The sequence below is a fragment of the Anomaloglossus baeobatrachus genome, chromosome 6 (genome assembly GCF_048569485.1).
Source record: "Anomaloglossus baeobatrachus isolate aAnoBae1 chromosome 6, aAnoBae1.hap1, whole genome shotgun sequence".
NCBI lineage: Eukaryota > Metazoa > Chordata > Amphibia > Anura > Aromobatidae > Anomaloglossus > Anomaloglossus baeobatrachus.
In genome coordinates, this window is record NC_134358.1 from 437,400,659 (window position 1) to 437,419,567 (window position 18,909).

At 48.3% G+C, this 18,909-nt stretch overlaps 1 protein-coding gene across 2 annotated transcripts in view; it reads left to right on the forward strand.

Moving 5' to 3' along the window:
• The first annotated feature begins 1,992 nt into the window (after positions 1–1,992).
• GASK1A (golgi associated kinase 1A) overlaps positions 1,993–18,909 on the forward strand; it is a 107,039-nt gene continuing 90,122 nt past the window's right edge. The window contains exon 1 of one of the 2 annotated variants that reach the window (XM_075315226.1): positions 1,993–2,494. In XM_075315226.1, coding sequence (XP_075171341.1) covers positions 2,492–2,494 — 3 coding nt within the window. In that variant the 5' untranslated portion in view covers positions 1,993–2,491. Of the gene's footprint in view, positions 2,495–6,857; positions 6,944–18,909 lie in introns of those variants that run through there. The other variant, XM_075315227.1, reaches the window with a different exon arrangement.

Below are 18,909 nucleotides of genomic sequence, written 5' to 3' on the forward strand. Positions count from 1 at the left end.
CAGCATCAGCCTCTCTCCTTCCAGCCTCCCCCAGCATCAGCCTCCCCTTCCCAGCCTTCCCCAGGATCAGCCTCTCTCCTCCCAGCCTCCTTCCTCCCAGCCTCCCTCTCCCAGCCTCCCTCAGCATCAGCCTTCCGCTCCCAGTCTCCCCCAGCATCAGCCTCCCCAAGCATCAGCCTCCACCAGCATCAGCCTCTGTCCTTCCAGCCTCCCCCAGCATCAGCCTCTCTCCTTCCAGCCTCCCTCAGCATCAGCCTCCCGTTCCCAGCCTTCCCCAGGATCAGCCTCTCTCCTCCCAGCCTCCTTCCTCCCAGCCTCCCTCAGCATCAGCCTTCCCCTCCCAGTCTCCCCCAGCATCAGCCTCCCCAAGCATCAGCCTCCACCAGCATTTGCCTCTCTCCTTCCAGCCTCCCCCAGCATCAGCCTCCCCAAGCATCAGCCTCCACCAGCATCAGCCTCCCTCGTCCCAGCCTCCCCCTCCCAGCCTCCCCCAGCATCAGCCTCTCTCCTCCCAGCCTTCCCCATGATCAGCCTCTCTGCTCCCAGCCTCCTCCAGCACGCCGTGCTCCTCTGCCGACACTCACACACCCGATGGCATCCACTCACACACACCCGATCGCATCCACTCACACACACCCGATCGCATCCACTCACACACACCCGATCGCATCCACTCACACACACCCGATCGCATCCACTCACACACACCCGATCGCATCCACTCACACACACCCCGATCGCATCCACTCACACACACCCGATCGCATACACTCACACACACAGACACTGACGATATCGCACATACGCGCTTATACTCACAACATCCGGGGATATCACATGCTTCTGGCCATGTGATCCTCCGGCAGGTCCTGGAAGATCACAACAGCACAGTATCGCCGCCGAGAAGCAAGCGATATCCCAGGATGTTGTGAGTATGTGGATGCGATGTGATGTGTGTGTGAGTGAGTGTGATCTGATTTGTGTGTGTGTGTGTGTGTGTGTGTGCTGTTATGTGTGTGCTGTTATGTGTGTGCTGTTATGTTATGTATTTTCCGCCGCTGCAGGACCTTGATGTGTGGATGCGATGTGATGTGTGTGTTAGGTGTGTATGAGAGTGAGTGTGAGCCGGTGTACACTGGTAACTATGATACACATCGGGTAACTAAGGGACCTTAGTTACCCGATGTGTATAATGGTTACCAGCTTTCACGGCCTCCGTGAAGATCCCAGCATCGCAAGGTTATGTGTGGCGCTGCCGGGATCCTGACGGAGCCGGTGTAGAAGCAAGCGATATCCCAGCATGTTGTGATGTGTGAGGTGTGTGTGAGAGTGAGTGTGAGAGTGAGTGTGATCTGATGTGTGTGTGTGTACTCACCTGGGAATCGGGGCTCCGTGTCAGTTGGGCCAGAGCGAGCGTGCATTGCGTGAGGGGGGCGGGGCCTGCAGAGAGCCGGGGCGAGAGGCCAATCCGTGTGGGGGGGGCGGGGCCATGGCGAGCCCAGCGGCCAATCAGCTTTGTGTCACCGTAAGGACACAATTTCGGAGCATGACAGACAGACAGATAGACAGACAGATAGACAGACAGATAGACAGACACAGACAGACAGACAGACAGACAGACAGAATAAGGCAATTATATATATATATATATATATATATATATATATATATAACAAAAATCATACATGAACTACACAATACGTAAATTCTAGAATACCCGATGCGTAGAATCGGGCCACCTTCTAGTAATTGAATAAAGGGCATAGCTTTCTTTCACATTAATTGCAATACATCAGAATACCCACATTTTTTTCTGTGAAAATGTTGTTATCAAAATTTCATCAAATTTGCATTTTTTATTTTGCAGTTTGATTTTTATTTATTAATTGCATTACAAATTACACATTTTTTTTGCTTTATTTCCCAGGAAACGTTTTAATATTCCATGGTAGGACGTTTATTGTGAAGAAAGAACATCAAATAAATGAGCCTCTCCTCTTTCACCCTGCCAGACCCCTTTGAAACATCGGCCGCCCCCTCCTCTGCCTCACCTTAATCCCACCCTCTCCTCCTGTTAGTCTGGTCTGAGCTGGCTCCTCTGTGAGTGACACAAAAGTTGGCTGAACTTCCCCAGATACTGCACACATAGACACTCACTAAGCCAAGGGGAATCTCATCATGGAAGGAGGGGTGCATGAGGCTGATGGTTGATTTATAGCACACAGTAGCTTTAAGGGGAGTGTAGTATATGGGCTGCACAATTTTAATGCAAACTAAGCAGAAGAAAGAACTAAACAGATACAACTGTGGATACAAAACATCTGGATAGCATTGAAAGAGACTGCAGACAGTGTGGTGCTGGGGCTGAGCAGGAACCATGTAAACCTGATACCTCTGAGCTGTGAAGTGCTGGGATCCTAAGGAATAAGAGGCTGCACAACTGACTGCCTATGGCAAGGAGGACACAAAGGACAGGACTGCTCTACAAGACATGGTATGGATGGCTTTGGCTGTGACCATCAGTGTGGGGTGAATGCACACGTCTTATTCTCCAAAATGTAACATTTGTCACACACCCTTTAAATGCATGGGGAGAACCTTTGTTTTAGATATACTTTTCATTGGTATCATGTAGTAAAATGGTAAAAACTAATAGCAAGACAAGCAATAAGCCTGTAACTTTAAGTTGTATTATGGGATATTTTTTTTTTTACCATCTTTTGTCATTTCATAAATTAGAATTTTATTGTCACTTCCCAAAATGAATGTCTGAATAATAATAAATAATAATAATAATAATAATAATAATAATAATAATAATAGTGTAGTTAGCAAAGTGTAGATATACAGTATTGATGGAATGTAAGACTGGGTCACCAATAGAGTGATGGTTAATGGAAAAAAGTCAATAAAAAAGTTCCACCATTCTGCGGCTGTACTATATACCTGAATGGCGCGTACGGAAATCCATGCACATGGTGGAGAAACAAGCTGGAACTGATTTTCGTTTGTAGACATTTCTGAATCAAACCTGCCCCATGTGAAAAAACCCTTAAGTCCACGTTCCAACGATCAGTGTTTGTTGAGATTTTGACGCTGCAGAACTTCCGCACCTTGGCTTCCTTGCACTTTTTCCATTGCATTTTTGTGAATTTTTTTTATTGTGCTTTTGACGCTGCATTTTTTTTTATCTCTGCTTGGTGTATTGTGCTGTAAATAAAGCTGCTTTGTTTTATATACTGCTTGGTGTTGACATTTTTAGGTATGAACAAGGCTGAGTTCATATGTCCTGTAGTGATCCCTTAGAATTGATCCTGCAGAGATCTGTTGGCAAAATGCTTCTGTCAGATCAATTTTTTTAACGTGTAAGTATATGGAGAATGGATCCGTTAACGAATTGCTATCTATCTGCCATTCATAACGGATCCTGTAAGAAAAATACGGATCCTTTACCAATGCAAGAAAAACGGATGCCTAAATAGAAATCTGTGAATGGATCCATTCTCCATAGACTCCAATGTTAAAATAAGGGATGCAGCAGACTTTAGTTATTTAACAATGGACAAAAAGTTGTGTCTGCACAACTTTTTTCCCAATGGATCTCTGCAGGATCCATTCTAATGGACATGTAAACATAGCCTTACAAGCGTTTATGATGCGTTTCCAAAGCGGAAATGCGCTAAAAACACGTGTTCTTTTTTGCCTGTGGATTTTCCGCCTCTAATGCAAGTGTTGTGGGCGGAGGCCAGACTGTAGCTAAGGGGCTGCTCAGGGATGCTCGGCTCCGGGGCTTTATTGTGGCTCGAGTGGGGACCGGACCCGGGCTCGAGCAGCGGTCCGCTTCCCACAAGTGAAAAGGGGATATTTACAGGGGAGATTGTCTGTGACGCCACCTGTGGGTTGCGGTGATGAGATGGTGGCACCGCCGCTGCTTCTGGGGACCATGCCCGGGACTGATGGAGCGGGACAGCAAGGTGGGATCCCCTCCACGGGTAGGGGAGTTGTAGTCCCGGGGCCCAGGGTAATGTGAGAGGTTGCAGGGAGCAGTCTTTAGGAGGCAGGAAGTAGAGCACTTACAGTTGGTAGTCGTGGTGCTGGATGAGGCTGTATTGATGTGGAGGGTCAGTAAACACACAGTCTGTTTTGTCAACCAACTTGCCAAATGGCCGGTCACCTTTGGCGGGTGTCTTCGGGTCCCACACCCAGGTGTACAGCCAAGGCCCTTCCTTCCACTCTCTCTGTCTGTCTCCCTCGTGTCTGGACTAGTCCACTCAAACGGCCTCCGGAATGAGTCCCCACTCTTGGCACCGGTGGGCTACAACTCTGTCCCGGTCGCCTCAGGATCCCTGCGATCGGATCTCCGTCGCCTGTGGACCTCACTGCCACCTAGTCCTGTAGTCCAGGGCTCCAACCCCGACTAACACCTTCTCCAGGGAGTTCCAAGCTTCTCCCTGTCAGCGCTTCACTGACTACAGCACAACTGAACTTAACTCCTCTTGCCCCCTCCCCTTTTTCCTGGGGAGGGGGTGAGTAGGGCCTGATTGGCTGGTGTACATCTGTGTGGGGATTGTGTAGCTGCTAAGGAGAATTAATTCTTTCTGTGACTACCTCGTTTTGCCAGGGCGTCACATTCCCCCTTGGTTGAATACAGCCCGTCCGCGGGCTGTCCAGCCACTGACGTTTATTTTAACGGGAAAAGAAAGTTAACACATTACAACCATACATCTTAACACATCTGGAGGAACGTATGCTTAACCTTTAACTGTCCTGCCACCCACCACCTGCTGTGCAGATGACCTCCTCTGGGAACATAAGGACGTTCAACAGGGGCGACAGTCCATAAAACAGTCATTCTTTAACCTTGCGGGTAGCCGTCCATGTTCCACTACTGCTGCTGCTGCTGCCTCCGTTGCGGCCGGGCGGACTGCCGGAGCCAACTTCATCTCTGTTGCGGCTGGGCGGACTGCCGGGGCGGACTGCCGGGGCCGACGTCATCTCTGTTGCGGCCGGGCAGACTGCAGGGGCCGACGTCATCTCTGTTGCGGCCGGGCGGACTGCCGGGGCTGGCGTCATCGGGGCTTCGGTCCGGCTCGGGTCCGAAAGAGATGTCATCGGGGTTGCAGCCAGCTGTAACATCTTGCCGCTCTTGTGTCCAGGAACGGAATTTTGCAGAGTCCTGGCGTCCCTGCACTTTACAGTTCTCGTTACATGCTGCAGATTCTTCACCCGCCCCCCTTGGTCTTTTGCAAGCACTCCCTTGTGCGGAAGGTTAGTTTAGTTTTCGGCCTCAGGGTCCTCCTTCCAGCCATGTTCCAAGGGGGCGGGGCTTCAACTTCACGCCGTTTTCGGGGAAGAAGAAGATGGTGCCGTTGTTTTGGTGCCAAAAATGGCGGGCAAGATAGCGGCAGGTCATAATTTTCAAACAGTTCATGGATTACAAGGCGCACGTCATCCAGGTCACGGATAGGGTAAGAATCCTGTTTGTGACACCAAAATGTTGCGGGCGGGGGCTAGATCGTAGCTAAGGGGCTGCTCGGGGATGCTCAGATCCGGGGCTTCACTGTGGCTCGAGTGGGGACCGGACCCGGGCTCAAGCAGCGGTCCGCCGCCCACAAGTGAAAAGGGGATATATACAGGGGAGATTTTCTGTGATGCCACCCGTGGGTTGCAGTGATGAGATGGTGGCACTGCCACTGCCTCTGGGGACCGTGCCCGGGACTGATGGAGCGGGGCAGCAAGATGGGATCCCCTCCACGGGTAGGGGAGTTGTAGTCCCGGGGCCCAGGGTAATGTGAGAGGTTGCAGGGAGCAGTCTTTAGGAGGCAGGAAGTAGAGCACTTACAGTTGGTATTCGTGGTGCTGGATGAGGCTGTATTGATGTGGAGGGTCAGTAAACACACAGTCTTTGGCGGGTGTCTTCGGGTCCCACACCCAGATGTACAGCCAGGGCCCTTCCTTCCACTCTCTCTGTCTGTCTCCCTCATGTCCTCTGGACTAGTCCGCTCGAACGAGCGTCACCACTATCGGCAGCGTATCCGCAGGAAAAATTAACATGGTGCAAATTAGAAAAATGCACCACAGGTCAGTTTACGCAGCGTAAAAAAGAAGCACAGTGGAAGTGGACAAGAGATTTTTATAAGTCCCATCCACTTTGCTGGAAATATTTTTGCATCCAGTCTTCAGAACCCAGAATAAGTAAGTTTTGTGTTGAGGCAGCACTTACAGCCCTGAATAAATAAACTTTTCACATGCAGACGCTGCAATTCTTCACCATTCTTCTGCTTTGTATTACTGTTTATACTCTGCTACACAGAAATGGTCTCCAAATCTTCAGGAAGTTTCCTTACAGAGAAATCAGACTTTCTAATTGTTAAGAATAGGTTTGAAATCGACTGATATCCACACTAATCATACACACTTTAATAAATTCCCTTTATTAGTAGAGATATAAACTGGCTTCCCATTGACAATAGTACCTCATTGCTCCATTTATCAAATGACATTAAAAAAGCACTCCCATTAAACGGTTGGATCACCCATTTTCATTACTGGCCACATCGATATTATGTTGAGAAACAAGGTTTATCTCAAATACCTTGTGTTTGTAATAGTGCCTGTGAGTGGCGGCGCTATTGTGGTCAGCTCACCCCCTTCGTGTGACCCACGGGCTCCGTGACCTCTGATGTCCGGTGATGTCATGTCAACTGAGGCGGGCCGCAGTATTCCTGAGTGACTAGGTTGTGAGCGGAGTTTCACCACTTGTCACAGCCCAGGGCTGTGCTCCCTCCTTCACCGCAGAGTACACGCGAGAAACACAAGCGGTGAAACTCTGCCCGCAGCCCAATAACTCAGGAAGACTCAGAGATCACGGAGCCTGGGAATCACCCGAAGAGGGTGAGCGGACTCCAATAGTGCCACTCACAGGCACTATTGGCAACACAAGGTATTTGAGAGAAGCCTTGTTACTCAACATAATATCGATGGGGCCAGTAATGAAAACACGTGAACCACCTCTTTAATATTTTTTTCATTAAATATGTGTATATGTGCACGTAGTGTAGTGTGAGTGTATTAATATATTCACCTACCGCTGCTTTTTCAGTGATCCAGTGTTGTTCTGTTTCTCTTCTCACTGCAATTACGATTATCTGACTCACTCTATGCTGTAAATGTGAGCTGGAAGTCTATTTTACAATATAAGTCTATGGAGTCTCATTCTGATGTTCCATAGACTTACATTGAAAAAGGTCACTTCCAGGTGATACAGAGTGACCCAGAAAGTCTACAGAGCGGTGACAGCACTGAGAAGAGGAGCAGAACAGCACTAGATCTTGGAAAAAGTAGCAGTAGATGAGTATATTAATACACTCACACTATACTACATACATGTATACACACATTTATTGAAAGCAAATGTTAATGGGAGGGCTTCTTAAACTATCAAATCTTCAGTAATGCATTTATAAAGTCTCTCCAAAAAGTGGCTTTACTGCTGCTACTGTTTTCATCTGTTGACTTTGTGGAATATGTGATGTAATCTTTCCTTTATGAGGGAGTATATTGTACATATTTCCTTGGTTGTAAAGGGTTAGTTTTCTGGTGCAGGTTCATTAACAATAAAAAAGGTTTTTCTCTTAAATGGCTATTCCAAATATCACAACTCATATCCTATCAGTCAGATAAGAGATAACATGCTGATCGTTTGGACCCCCAGCAATACTGAGATCGGGCTCTGTAGTGCTGTATGTGGCTATTTCCGTCAGTCACATTGACAAGTAATTAAGCAGTGGCTGGGTGTTTGCACTTATTTTCCATTGATTTAAGGGTTGCAGAGCACTAGCCTTAGGCTGGACTCACACGAGCGTATGACATCCGATGCGAGAGCATCGGATGCGATATGCTAATGTCCCCCGGCTCAGGCTCTGCTGCGAGCGTGAGCCGGGTGTCATGCGACTGTAACCCGATCTTGCGATCGGGTCACAGCTGTGAAGCTGAGTGCAGGCGCTGCGGAGGAGAGGGAGGGGTTAATCCTCCCATCTCCTCCACTGTCAGCCTGTGCGTAGATCGCACTGCACTGGGATAACATCCGAGTGCAGTCCGATGTATCTCTCGTATCCATTCACTTGAATGGGTGCGAGGGATACGGCTCTCGCAGACAATCGCAGCATGCTGCCGCTTTTCTCGCATCCAGAATCTGGATGCGAGAAAAGCTGACCAACAGCTCAACCTCATTGCCTAACATTGGTCAGAGTGCAATGCGAGAATTTCTCGCATTGCACTCGTCCGATTTTCACGCTCGTGTGAGCGTACCCTTAGGAGGATCAATGGAGATCTCAGCAGCGGTCAGTCCTCCCCAGATCACCAAGGTATCCCCTAGCCAATGGATAGGGAATAAGTTGTGATTATGGGACAGATCTTATAACTTCCAGAAGACTGCTGACTATTTTTTAGTTTATATTGTATAAGGCTACATGCGCACGCTGCTTCTTTTTCGTGTTCACAAACTGCAGCCAAAACTGCAGCCAAAACTGCACCTTGTCAGAGAGAGCCTGGAAATGTCACAAAAAATGTAGGTGCTTTTTTGGTGCATTTTTGCTGCTTTTTTGGTGCGTTTTTGGCTGCAGTTTTGTCAACAATTGTTTCATCTATTTTTCAGTTCAAACAAGCCCATAAAGCTTGTTGAATTGAAAAAAAAAAATTAGAAATAAATAAATAATTAAAAAAAACTGGCGTGCGGTCCCCCCCAATTTTAATGCCAGCCAGATAAAGCCATACGGCTGAAGGCTGGTATTCTCAGGATGGGGAGCTCCACGTTATGGGGAGCCCCCCAGCCTAACAATATCAGTCAGCAGCCGCCCAGAATGGCCGCATACATTAGATGCGACTGTTCTGGGACAGTACTCTTCCCGATTTGCCCTGGTGCGTTGGCAAATCGGGGTAATAAGGAGTTATTGGCAGCCCATAACTGCCAATAAGTCCTAGATTAATCATGTCAGGCGTCACCCCGAGACACCTTCCATGATTAATCTGTAAATTACAGTAAATAAACACACACACCCGAAAAAATCCTTTATTAGAAATAAAAAACACAAACAAAGTCCCTCATTACCAATTTATTAACCCCGACAAAGCCCTCCATGTCCGGCGTAATCCAGGATGGTCCAGCGCCGCATTCAGCTCTACTGCATGGAGGTGACCGGAGCTGTAGAATACACCACCGCTCGGGTCACCTCCATGCAGCAAATGAAGACAGCCGCGCGATCAGCTGAGCTGTCACTGAGGTTACCCGCGGCCACCTCAGTGACAGCTCAGCTGATCGCGCTACTGCGTGGAGCTGACAGGAGCGTGGAGGACGGGACTATCAGCGGCGGTGGTGGCGGTGAGAGGGGTCCATCATCTCCCCTGTGCGTGCTCGCTGGGGACAGCGGTACTTCGGGGAACACGTGGAGGACGGGACTATCAGCGGCGGCAGCGAGAGGGGGATGGACATTGGCAGCTAAAAACATTGATTTTTCCCTCTCGCTGCCGCCGCTGATAGTCCCGTCCTCCACATCATCTCCCCTGTGCGTGCACGCTGGGGACAGTGGTACTTCGGGGAACACGTGGAGGACGGGACTATCAGCGGCGGCAGCGAGAGGGGGATGGACATTGGCAGCTGAAAACATTGAGTTTTCCCTCTCGCTGCCGCCGCCGCTGATCGTCCCGTCCTCCACATCATCTCCCCTGGGGACAGCGGTACTTCGGGGAACACATGGAGGACGGGACGGGACGGGACCACTTGCCTGACCTCACTTCCTGACAAATCACCTGCGTTTTTGGTACCAAAAACGCAGGTAAAAGGCAGTTAAAATGCACCACTTTGGATTAGCATGCATTTTTCCTGCGTTTTTGATGCCCTCATTGATTTCAATGGGTGACAAATGTTGACAAAAACGCAGGAAGAATGAACATGCTGCATTTTTTTGTCACAAACTTTTGACAAAAAAAACGCTGACAAATAAACTGCAATGTGCGCATGACAAATCTGACTTCTCATAGACTTTGCTGGGAAGTCAGATGTCAGAAAGTTCTGCTGACAAAACTGCAGCCAAAAAAGCAGCAAAAAAGCAGCAAAAAAGCAGCAAAAAAAAGCAGCGTGCGCATGTAGCCTAATGAGGGAGTCCATGTGAAAGGGAGATTATGACCAACAACCGACAGATGAGTGTTTTCAATTGTTCAAAGCACTGTCCAAGCGTGTTGGATTTTTTGGCTACAACTTTGGCTGCATCATCAGCCAAAAGATTCCAATATTGGCCGATGTAGTCTATACAATGTTTGGGGCCAACGAAAAGTGGTCGTTCGTTGGCTTACTGTCACGATTCCTCCACTCTGTGATCAGGCTGTGTTAAGCTGTCAGTTGGGTGACTGACAGCTCAGTTATTCAACCTGGAGCTGCGGCATGATGAGTTTGTAACGTCCCACGCGGCTTTTGGGTACTCATCACCGGGCTAGTGGTTTCTTGGGGTTCCTGTGACAGGCCTGACCCGGCTCCGTTGCCCCGTCGGCTACATGAAAAGACAAACAAACAGGTGGCCAGTGTAAATGGGAATGGAAGGAGGGCGATGGGTCCATGGGAAGCATGTCACCGGTTGCAATGGCAACTGGGTCTCGGCCTCCTCCACCACAGACCTTTCCTGCGACTTTTCCTCTCCCAGGGCAGTGTTGGATGGGAATGGGGGATGCTTCTCAGCGCCACACGTGGTGTCCGGTCAGGAATTAGCCGCCGCTGTATAATCTCTCTCCGGGGGAAGGTGTTGGGTGCAGCCAGGATGGTATCACTCCCCACAGGCAGAGCGGGATTACCCTGGGAGGTTGGTGAGAACGAAGCAGCAGTCCACAGGAGTGCCGGAGCGCGGGTTGGCGGCATTTACTCACAGAGTCACCGGTGCGGGTTCCAGATGCTTTTATTCTCTGGTTAAGATGGTATCACGCCCCAGGTGCTGGTCCTCGCCGTCAGAGACTCCGGTCGATCCTGGGCAGGGCAGAGGTCTGGTCCGGTCTGGTAATCGGTGGGCTTTCTCCTCCATGCACAACTCTGTACTTGGTGGGTCCCCGTGGCCTGAAGCGTCTTGGGATCCCCTCCTGCTCTCTCTCTCACTCTCTGTCTTCGCCCGTATGGCAGGCAGCTTGAACCTCTCTATGGGTCGGACCTCTGTCCCCGATCCTGGGTTCCCTTTTTGATGCTGTGCCTTGGACACTAACGTCGGTGAGGTCCCTCACTGGGCAGATTGTTATCCGGTGAGCTTGAAGTGCCTTCCTGAACTAGGGCTCTGTACCCCGCCTGTGCTCAGTCCCGTGAGTACTTACACCGTACTCTTCCTGGCAACTGTACTCCTTTTGCCCATGATTACTGGTACCGGGTCCTGTCCCTCCAGTTGTTACTAGCCCCGGTCTGGCTGGTTCCCCTCTGCAGGAGACTTCTGCAGAGATTAGTGCGGTGTTACATCCCAGACGGTACTGTTCTGCCTCCCTGAGGGGTGCCTGGCAGCAACCCCTCAGGGAGCTGCTCCACAGCATGTCTGCTCTGTCTCTACCTGACTGAAGCTGACTCTACTTCCTGTCTGCTCATTAACTTACTCCTACTCCTGCCCCCCTACCTTTGCAAGGATTCAAATCGTTGTTATGGTGACCTGGAGTTCCCCTAGTGCCTGTGTCTGCTAGGAACAGGCTGAGTCACTTCCTGACTGTCTTTAGATGAGCTATGTGAGGTGTGTGTAAACTTATCAGGTTAACCTCTTCCTGCCCGAGAAGGATATAATGATATACCCTGTAGCGACCAGTCTCAGAGGCACTACAAGTTGTCTGTGTTTTTGATTGACAACTCAGTTGTCCACTCTCATACCGGGAAGTGCTGGATTTCTGCCATGTTCCCTGTCATTGTCCAGCTATTTAGCTGAGCAGTTTATCAAAGATCACTCCCAGTTTTAGTCTTCTGTTGAGTTGTGCATGTTGGCTTCAGTTATCTGTGCTCTGGGAATTGATCTTTTGCTGACTGACCATTGACTTTGTTTGACCATCCTTTTTTCTTGTCCCTCTGCTCTGATCCGCTACCCTCCAGGAATTCTGACTGTGGATCATTACCTAACTATGTCTCTGTCTATCCTTCTTAATCTTGATGTGATCTCAGCTACCTGACCCCACAACATATAACTTTCCTGCCTCACGATTTGCCCGTGTAGTGACTAGCGTCACATGTATTTTAATATAATGTGTATAGGGACCTTAAAGGATTTGTCCTCTTTTCCTTTTCAGAAGCCCACCACTCTTCAAAAGCTCAGTTTTTTGATTACTGGTGGGTGGGTGAGGGGTGCTCCTTCTTGACTGACAGTTAAGACTGAAGCATTGTTGCACAACTTGCCTGAACTGTGCACTCTCTAATGCTGTTATAGGAGGAAGCCTTGCCTCCGGAGTGTCTGAGTTGTGCAGTAACATTGAGAATGGCTAGGATAGGTATCAAAAAGTGAACTCCAGTGAACTATTGGATAGAGCTAGTAAACACTGCTAGTAAACTCAGCCACTACTGATAGAGCGCTGTGGTGGCTGATATCCTAGGCTACAAGCTGTGAACAATAAAAAAGTGTAATTAGTAAAATGGTGTATAATTTTAAATCAGAATTGAATTGTAATGTTGCTTGTTTTTACAAGCACTTTGGAATTATACTCATCTTTTATGATGGCAGTAAGCCTTTAAAGGGAGGTATTCAGCCTGAACTGACAGTATGAATTAAGTAAATAGCCTTGTAGAGGATATAGCTACTATACAAATCACACCTTTAGCTTTCTAATTGCTGCCTCAGTTCTGCAGAAACTGAAGATTAATCAAATATACAAATTAGGGTGCACAGTACACCTCTGGTGTGGTCAAGAGGCTCAGTGCACTGTTCTGCCATCTGGTTTTGTATGTTCCACCTCCCTTTTGTAGTAATTGATAACAGTAGCTTCCTGCAGACAGTGCTGTGTCCAGGTAAATCAGAGCTGTCAATCACCTATGAGGTAGGTGTGCCGCCCCTGTGCCAGCAGCCGCCGCTGCTCGGGTCCAGACCCGCTGTATGTGTCTGTGGCTCCAGGGATCCTCCGGACCCAGGGGTCACGCGGACACGCCGAATAAAAAGGGGGGACGTAGATGTACGGACTAGGCCGTATTAAGTTCGTGACGCCACCCACGGTGTGTGGTGAGGTGGGACACCACCGCTGCTGTTGTAGGGCACCCGGGGAAGATGTAGTGGCAGCTGTATGTTAACCCCTCCGTGGGTAGGGATGGTTTCCCCGGGACCCAGTGTCTTTGTGTAGGGTATAGAGATGGCAAGGGCCGGTGCGCCCGGCTGTGCGAGGGGATGTTTGGTTACTCACAGCAATGAATCACACGAGTCTTTTGGTAAACCAAGGTGCTGGTGGCCGGCCGCCGTGGCCGGTTGCATTCTGGTCCCCCACCCGTGCTGGTGGTTGCTGTCCTTTTCCCTCTGCACTTAGTTTGTGTATGATGGACTGGCTGGTCTGGAACTCAGGAGTCCGCTCCCGGCTGGCTGTGGCCTAAAAAGCCGTGCCCGCAGACGCTGGCCCGTGAGATCTATGCACTCTGGCGGTGGCCTTATCCCTATCAGTGGGCTGTTATCTTCTTTAGGGTCTTTGGGTGGGACAGGACCTATAATTCTGCCCTCAATCGGTTAATTAGCTAGGCCGCTGGTTTCGGTCCTGGCTTCAGGGTCCGAGTACCCCCTCTGTGCTACGGTTTCCGGGTCAGTTCTCCTTTTACGGGCTACAACCCTGTCCCGGTCCACCTCGGATCTGCCGAGCCATCTTCCCGTCTACTGCTGACGGAGACCACCGTCTGCCACCTAGCCAAAGGTACCAGGGCTCCAACCCTGGCACCGTTCAACTTGAGCTTTTCCTCTTGCTGGGACTACACCTAGCCCCAGCTCCACTCCTCTCAACTTGAACTACCAAACTTATCTGACTCAGAACTGCTTGTTTTCCCGATCCGGGCTGTCTAGACCCCTAGGTGGGCATTCCCATCCGCCTGGTCCCGCCCACTGATGTGTCCATCTTTCCCTAAGGGGGGTTTCAGGTCGGCTGTGTGTTACCTAGGTGAGGGAAGGTGTTATGCGGCGGCCTATCTGTGACTACCTGGTTTTGCCAGGGCGTCACATAGGTAGGTCCTGCAAAAGCTGTGGTGGATACAGTGGAGTTCTAAGGCTCTTGACCCCAGCAAGGGTGAACTGAGCACTATAATTAGGATATTTAATTGAACTTCAGTTTTTGCAGAATAAAGGCAGGGAGTAGAATACTATGGTGTGATTTTTATAGGGGCTATATCCCTTACAATGTTATGACCCTGATTCATCAAGACTGGTATTGTTTAAAAGAGTTGCTAGAGTCAGAAGGATGCACATAACTCTTCTTGAATCATTAACTTCTTAAATGTGCCGTGCTTTTCCCTGCATTTTGCCGCAAAACTTTCTCCAGTCTGTGATTGAATGATATTTGTGGTGTATCATATGCCACAGGTCATTATGAGAATTCCAAATGATGCAAAAAGGGTTAATGCCGCTCTGCCGTGAACGAGAGTTAAAATCCAGGAAAGATTCAATGGTGATTTTATTAAGAACGCCTTTTGGAGATATCCATCTCCTTCATCAGGTCAGAATAACATTGAATTGATTTTTCCTCACATTCATGGCAGAGCGGCATTAATCCTTTCTACACAAGTTGGAAGTCACCTTGCACGTGGGGCTGCAACAGCGGTGTTCTATGCCATTATAGTGGTTATGACTGTCACAACCCCAAAGGTGAGTCTCTTTCAGTGTCTTAACCTTATCCTCTCACCTGGATAAGACCCTTTTTGCGCTCCTTTGTCTTCCAGCCTTAGATTACAGCTCAGTATGTGTTAGATTAGCGGGCATTGCAGTCCATCATCCCGCCCTTTCTCTGCTCATTTAGGCGGAGCTAGACAAACCTAGCGTGAACAAAAGAGGTAACATTTTTGTATAACCTTGCATTGTAGCGCCACACCGGGCAGGTGGTTAACCTACTCGTTTCCGGGCCGTTGAGGGTCGGGTCAGGCGATGTCATGGGTGGCCTTGCCTGGTTCCGTTGCCCCACGGCGTACAGTAAAAGGAAGGAAAAGTGGGGTGATTGGGAAAGTTTGTCGTGATGCCACCTGTGGTATTTGGCCAGGGAGTAGCCGCCGCTGCAGAATTCCTCACCGGGGCAAGTGTTATGGCAGCCGGGATGGTGTCGCTCCCAACAGGCAGAGCAGGCCCTGGGTGGATGACGAGGGTGGCAGTCCCTTGGAAGCACTGGAGCGTGGGGCGATGGCGTCGCTATTCAGAATCTGAGTCAGCAACTGCAGTTCCAGGTTCTTTTACTCACTGATTTAAAGCTGCAGCCAGGTGCTGGTCTCTGCCGTCGTGGGCTCCAGTCAATCCAAAGCAAGTGAGGGGCCACTACCGGTGTTTGAAGAAAGAGTGTCCTAGTGTCCTTTCCTAGGGTGACTTTTGTAGAAGTCAGGTACCCGGGCTGATCTCCACTCCAAGAACCGGGCCTAGTGAAAAGTCCAAGAGTTCCAAAGGTGTCTGGTCAGAACTATGGTCCTGACTTAACTGAGTGTGAAAGAATGTTGCGCCTAAGTGGAACCCACCCCCCCAGGTGGCTGGCTTCAGTGACCGGGGAAGTCCCATGATTGTGATAGCCACCCTCTGTCTACCCTGAGCCATCCTACACTGTGTGAAGGCTCCTGAACTGTATGTAATATGGGAATATGGAACACTGGTGATTAACCCCCCTCTTACCTGAGATAGAAACCGCACCTTAATTGAGATGCAGTACCCTGTGGCGACCAGAGCCTCAGAGGCGCCACACAAACATTTTGAAACTTTTCTAAGTGTTTCATACCAGATTTCCGAGCTTATGTGGTTAGTTTATACTGTCAGTTTGAGATGACGGATTACTTTTAAAATGCAACGTTAGTAAACTTTCTTATGTTAGAACAAAGCAAGACTACGTCTCCCTAAAAAAGTTTAGGGGAAAGTTTTAATTTAGTATTCTGACAGGATAGAATCCCATACTTAGCGTAAAACATCTAGAAATGTTGGCCCACATATAATATTAGAGTTACGCCAGAATTCTTTCATAAGTCACACCTTCTTTTTATCACAAACTAATTAAGATAAATGTCATCATTGGAGTGTTCCAAAAAGAACAATGTGCGTGCCCGTCTAGACATTGTTTTCGTTAACGTCTAGAAAAGAGACCATAGAGTCTAAAAATTGCCATATTTATTGTTGCATGTGCTGGTACTTTTAATTGCCATTAAGATTAACCCCTTATTAACTAATTTTGCAGAACTAAACACAAACATATCTACTATCTTTTTCTATTCTACTCTCTATTATGCCCCATTTTTACATCTTTTTATGGTTCTTTCTCTGATTTGTTTAGTTTCTCCCACTCTTAAATTCTCTATGTTTTTCTGTTTTCCTTTTATCATAAAAAGCATATTGCTTTGTAATTTCTTTTATTCTGTAGGATTGCAAATATAGAAAATAACTAATGAAGTTATTTACCCTCCTCATGTCCAGCACTGCCTCGCCACCAGACAAGTTACAGTGTCAACATTGAACATAGCTGCTATAGCGCAGCGGTTCTGCCTATGTAGACGGCACAAGTGACAAAGCCAAATGATTGCCTGCAGTGGTACTCCGCTATAGTTGTGACGTAACTGTTGCAGCCTGCCAATAAATAAGGAGCAGCAGCGGAGATGCAGTGCTGGATCTGAAGATGGTGAGTATTAGTGAGTTTATTATTTTCTATAGCTACAATCAATTTAATGTTTGACTTGCAGGACCTGTGTGAGGTCACAGCCATGTGACCAGAAGGGGCGGGGCCTCAGCCAACAGAAAAATGTTGCTTCCTGATATCAGCTTTGTTGGCTGAAGCCATGCCCCTACTGGTCACATGGGTATGACCTCAGCACAGGTCCTGCAAGTCAAACATTAAATCGATTGTGTGGCGCCCCTGAGTGTCAGGATACTACATCTAACCCCGGATTCTTGGAAGACCAATGCTGGTAAAGACCACAACACACACACAAATCCACGCCCTTTTCCCCAGACTGGGTAACAGGCTAGAGATGACCTGATGGATGGCCACTTATTGGTTGGGACTCATCCAATCCACTAGTCAGAAACCTGGGAGGAGGAGGGGCTAGTTAGTGGAGTTGACGGACATCTTGTCAGAGATAGTGAAAAGTCAGAAAGACAGTTGGTCAGAAGTTAAGGTGCTGACAGAGAAAGTTTAAAGTGACTACTGAGTAAAATGGGAGTGTGGTTGTCAGGGAGAGTACAGCGAGAGTACTCACTGAACCGAGCACCGACGGGGTACAGAGCCCTAGTTCAGGAAGATGCTTCAGGCTCACCTGATAACAATCTGCCCGGTGAGGGGACCATCAAGGACCTTACTGACGTTAGTGTCCGGGGCACATCAGCAGGGGGAACCTGGGAACGGGGACAGAGGTCCGACCCAAGAGAGGTTCAAGCTGCCTGTTGTACGGGCCAGGACAGAGACAACAGAAGGGGAACCCAAAATGCTCCAGGCCACGGGGACCCACCAACTACAGTCGAGTGCATGGAAGTAAAGCTCACCAGTTCACTACACCGCCACTGGAACAATGGGAATACTGGAGTGGTAGAGACCAGCACCAACAGGGCTGCAGCAACTCCAAACCAGTGAGTAAAGCACAAGTTAAACCGCAGCCCCTGTGTTCTCTGTATTCTTCCTACACCTCTGCATCTATATACTACAAACACCATCATCCTCCCCTGGGGCCTAGCTCTACTTGCGGAGAGCCATCACATCTAAGCTGCTTAATATCACCAGCCCCAGCAATGAGAGATTTTGCAGCGCCGGCTTTCCTATATAGCCGCATACCGCAGGTGGCGTAATGAAAAACACTTTATTTTTATTTGTCCCTTGTACAGTACCCTCTTTTAAGTGACCCCCAGGATCATGGAACCGGGCAACGGCCACTCAGTGAAATATCCCAGTAAGATACAGCCCGGAACCGAGTACCCCAAAACCCTGGGGTGCGTCAATTGTATAATACTTATGCTAATTCTAACCGGGGGAGGGGATAACTATGAATACCCCCCCAGCTATTATTTGATCCTCAACTGCTGTCACTTAAGAAGCTGATGATTTTATAAACTATCCTTTTTTGGATTTCAAAACCTAAACATCCGAGCTGACAACTAAAGGTATGTAAAGAATCAGCTTGATAGTGCCAGTATAGCACTGGCTTTAGGTTATATACGGAAATCCTGGTGATTGGTTCCTTGTCATACTCTCAAGAACAAGTTAGTGTTGCCCTCTTTTAAAGTCTATGGGAGCTACAAAATTTGTATCCATAACCTCCATAAAATATAATGGAGGCATTTGAATACATGTTTCAGTGCCCCTGCCTGCATTGGACCACCACTGTTAAAACAAGTTTTAAAAAATTGGAAGTACACTTTAACCAGTCCATCAATTTAATCAGATTCTAAATAACTTTTAACCTAACACCCAATGATCCAGCATGCATTGTTGGGTTCATAGTAGTCCCAAATTATGTATCTACAATTTCCAAATGGACCTAAAAGGACATAATTTGCATTTTTGGTTGTCAAAATCTGCTTCACATCCTATCGTTGGGCTACTTTTGTTTCGCCCTGCAGCAATTACAGTCATATGAAAAAGTTTGGGCACCCCTATTAATGTTAATCTTTTTTCTTTATAACATTTTGGGTTTTTGCAACAGCTATTTCAGTTTCATATATCTAATAACTGATGGACTGAGTAATATTTCTGGATTGAAATGAGGTTTATTGTACTAAC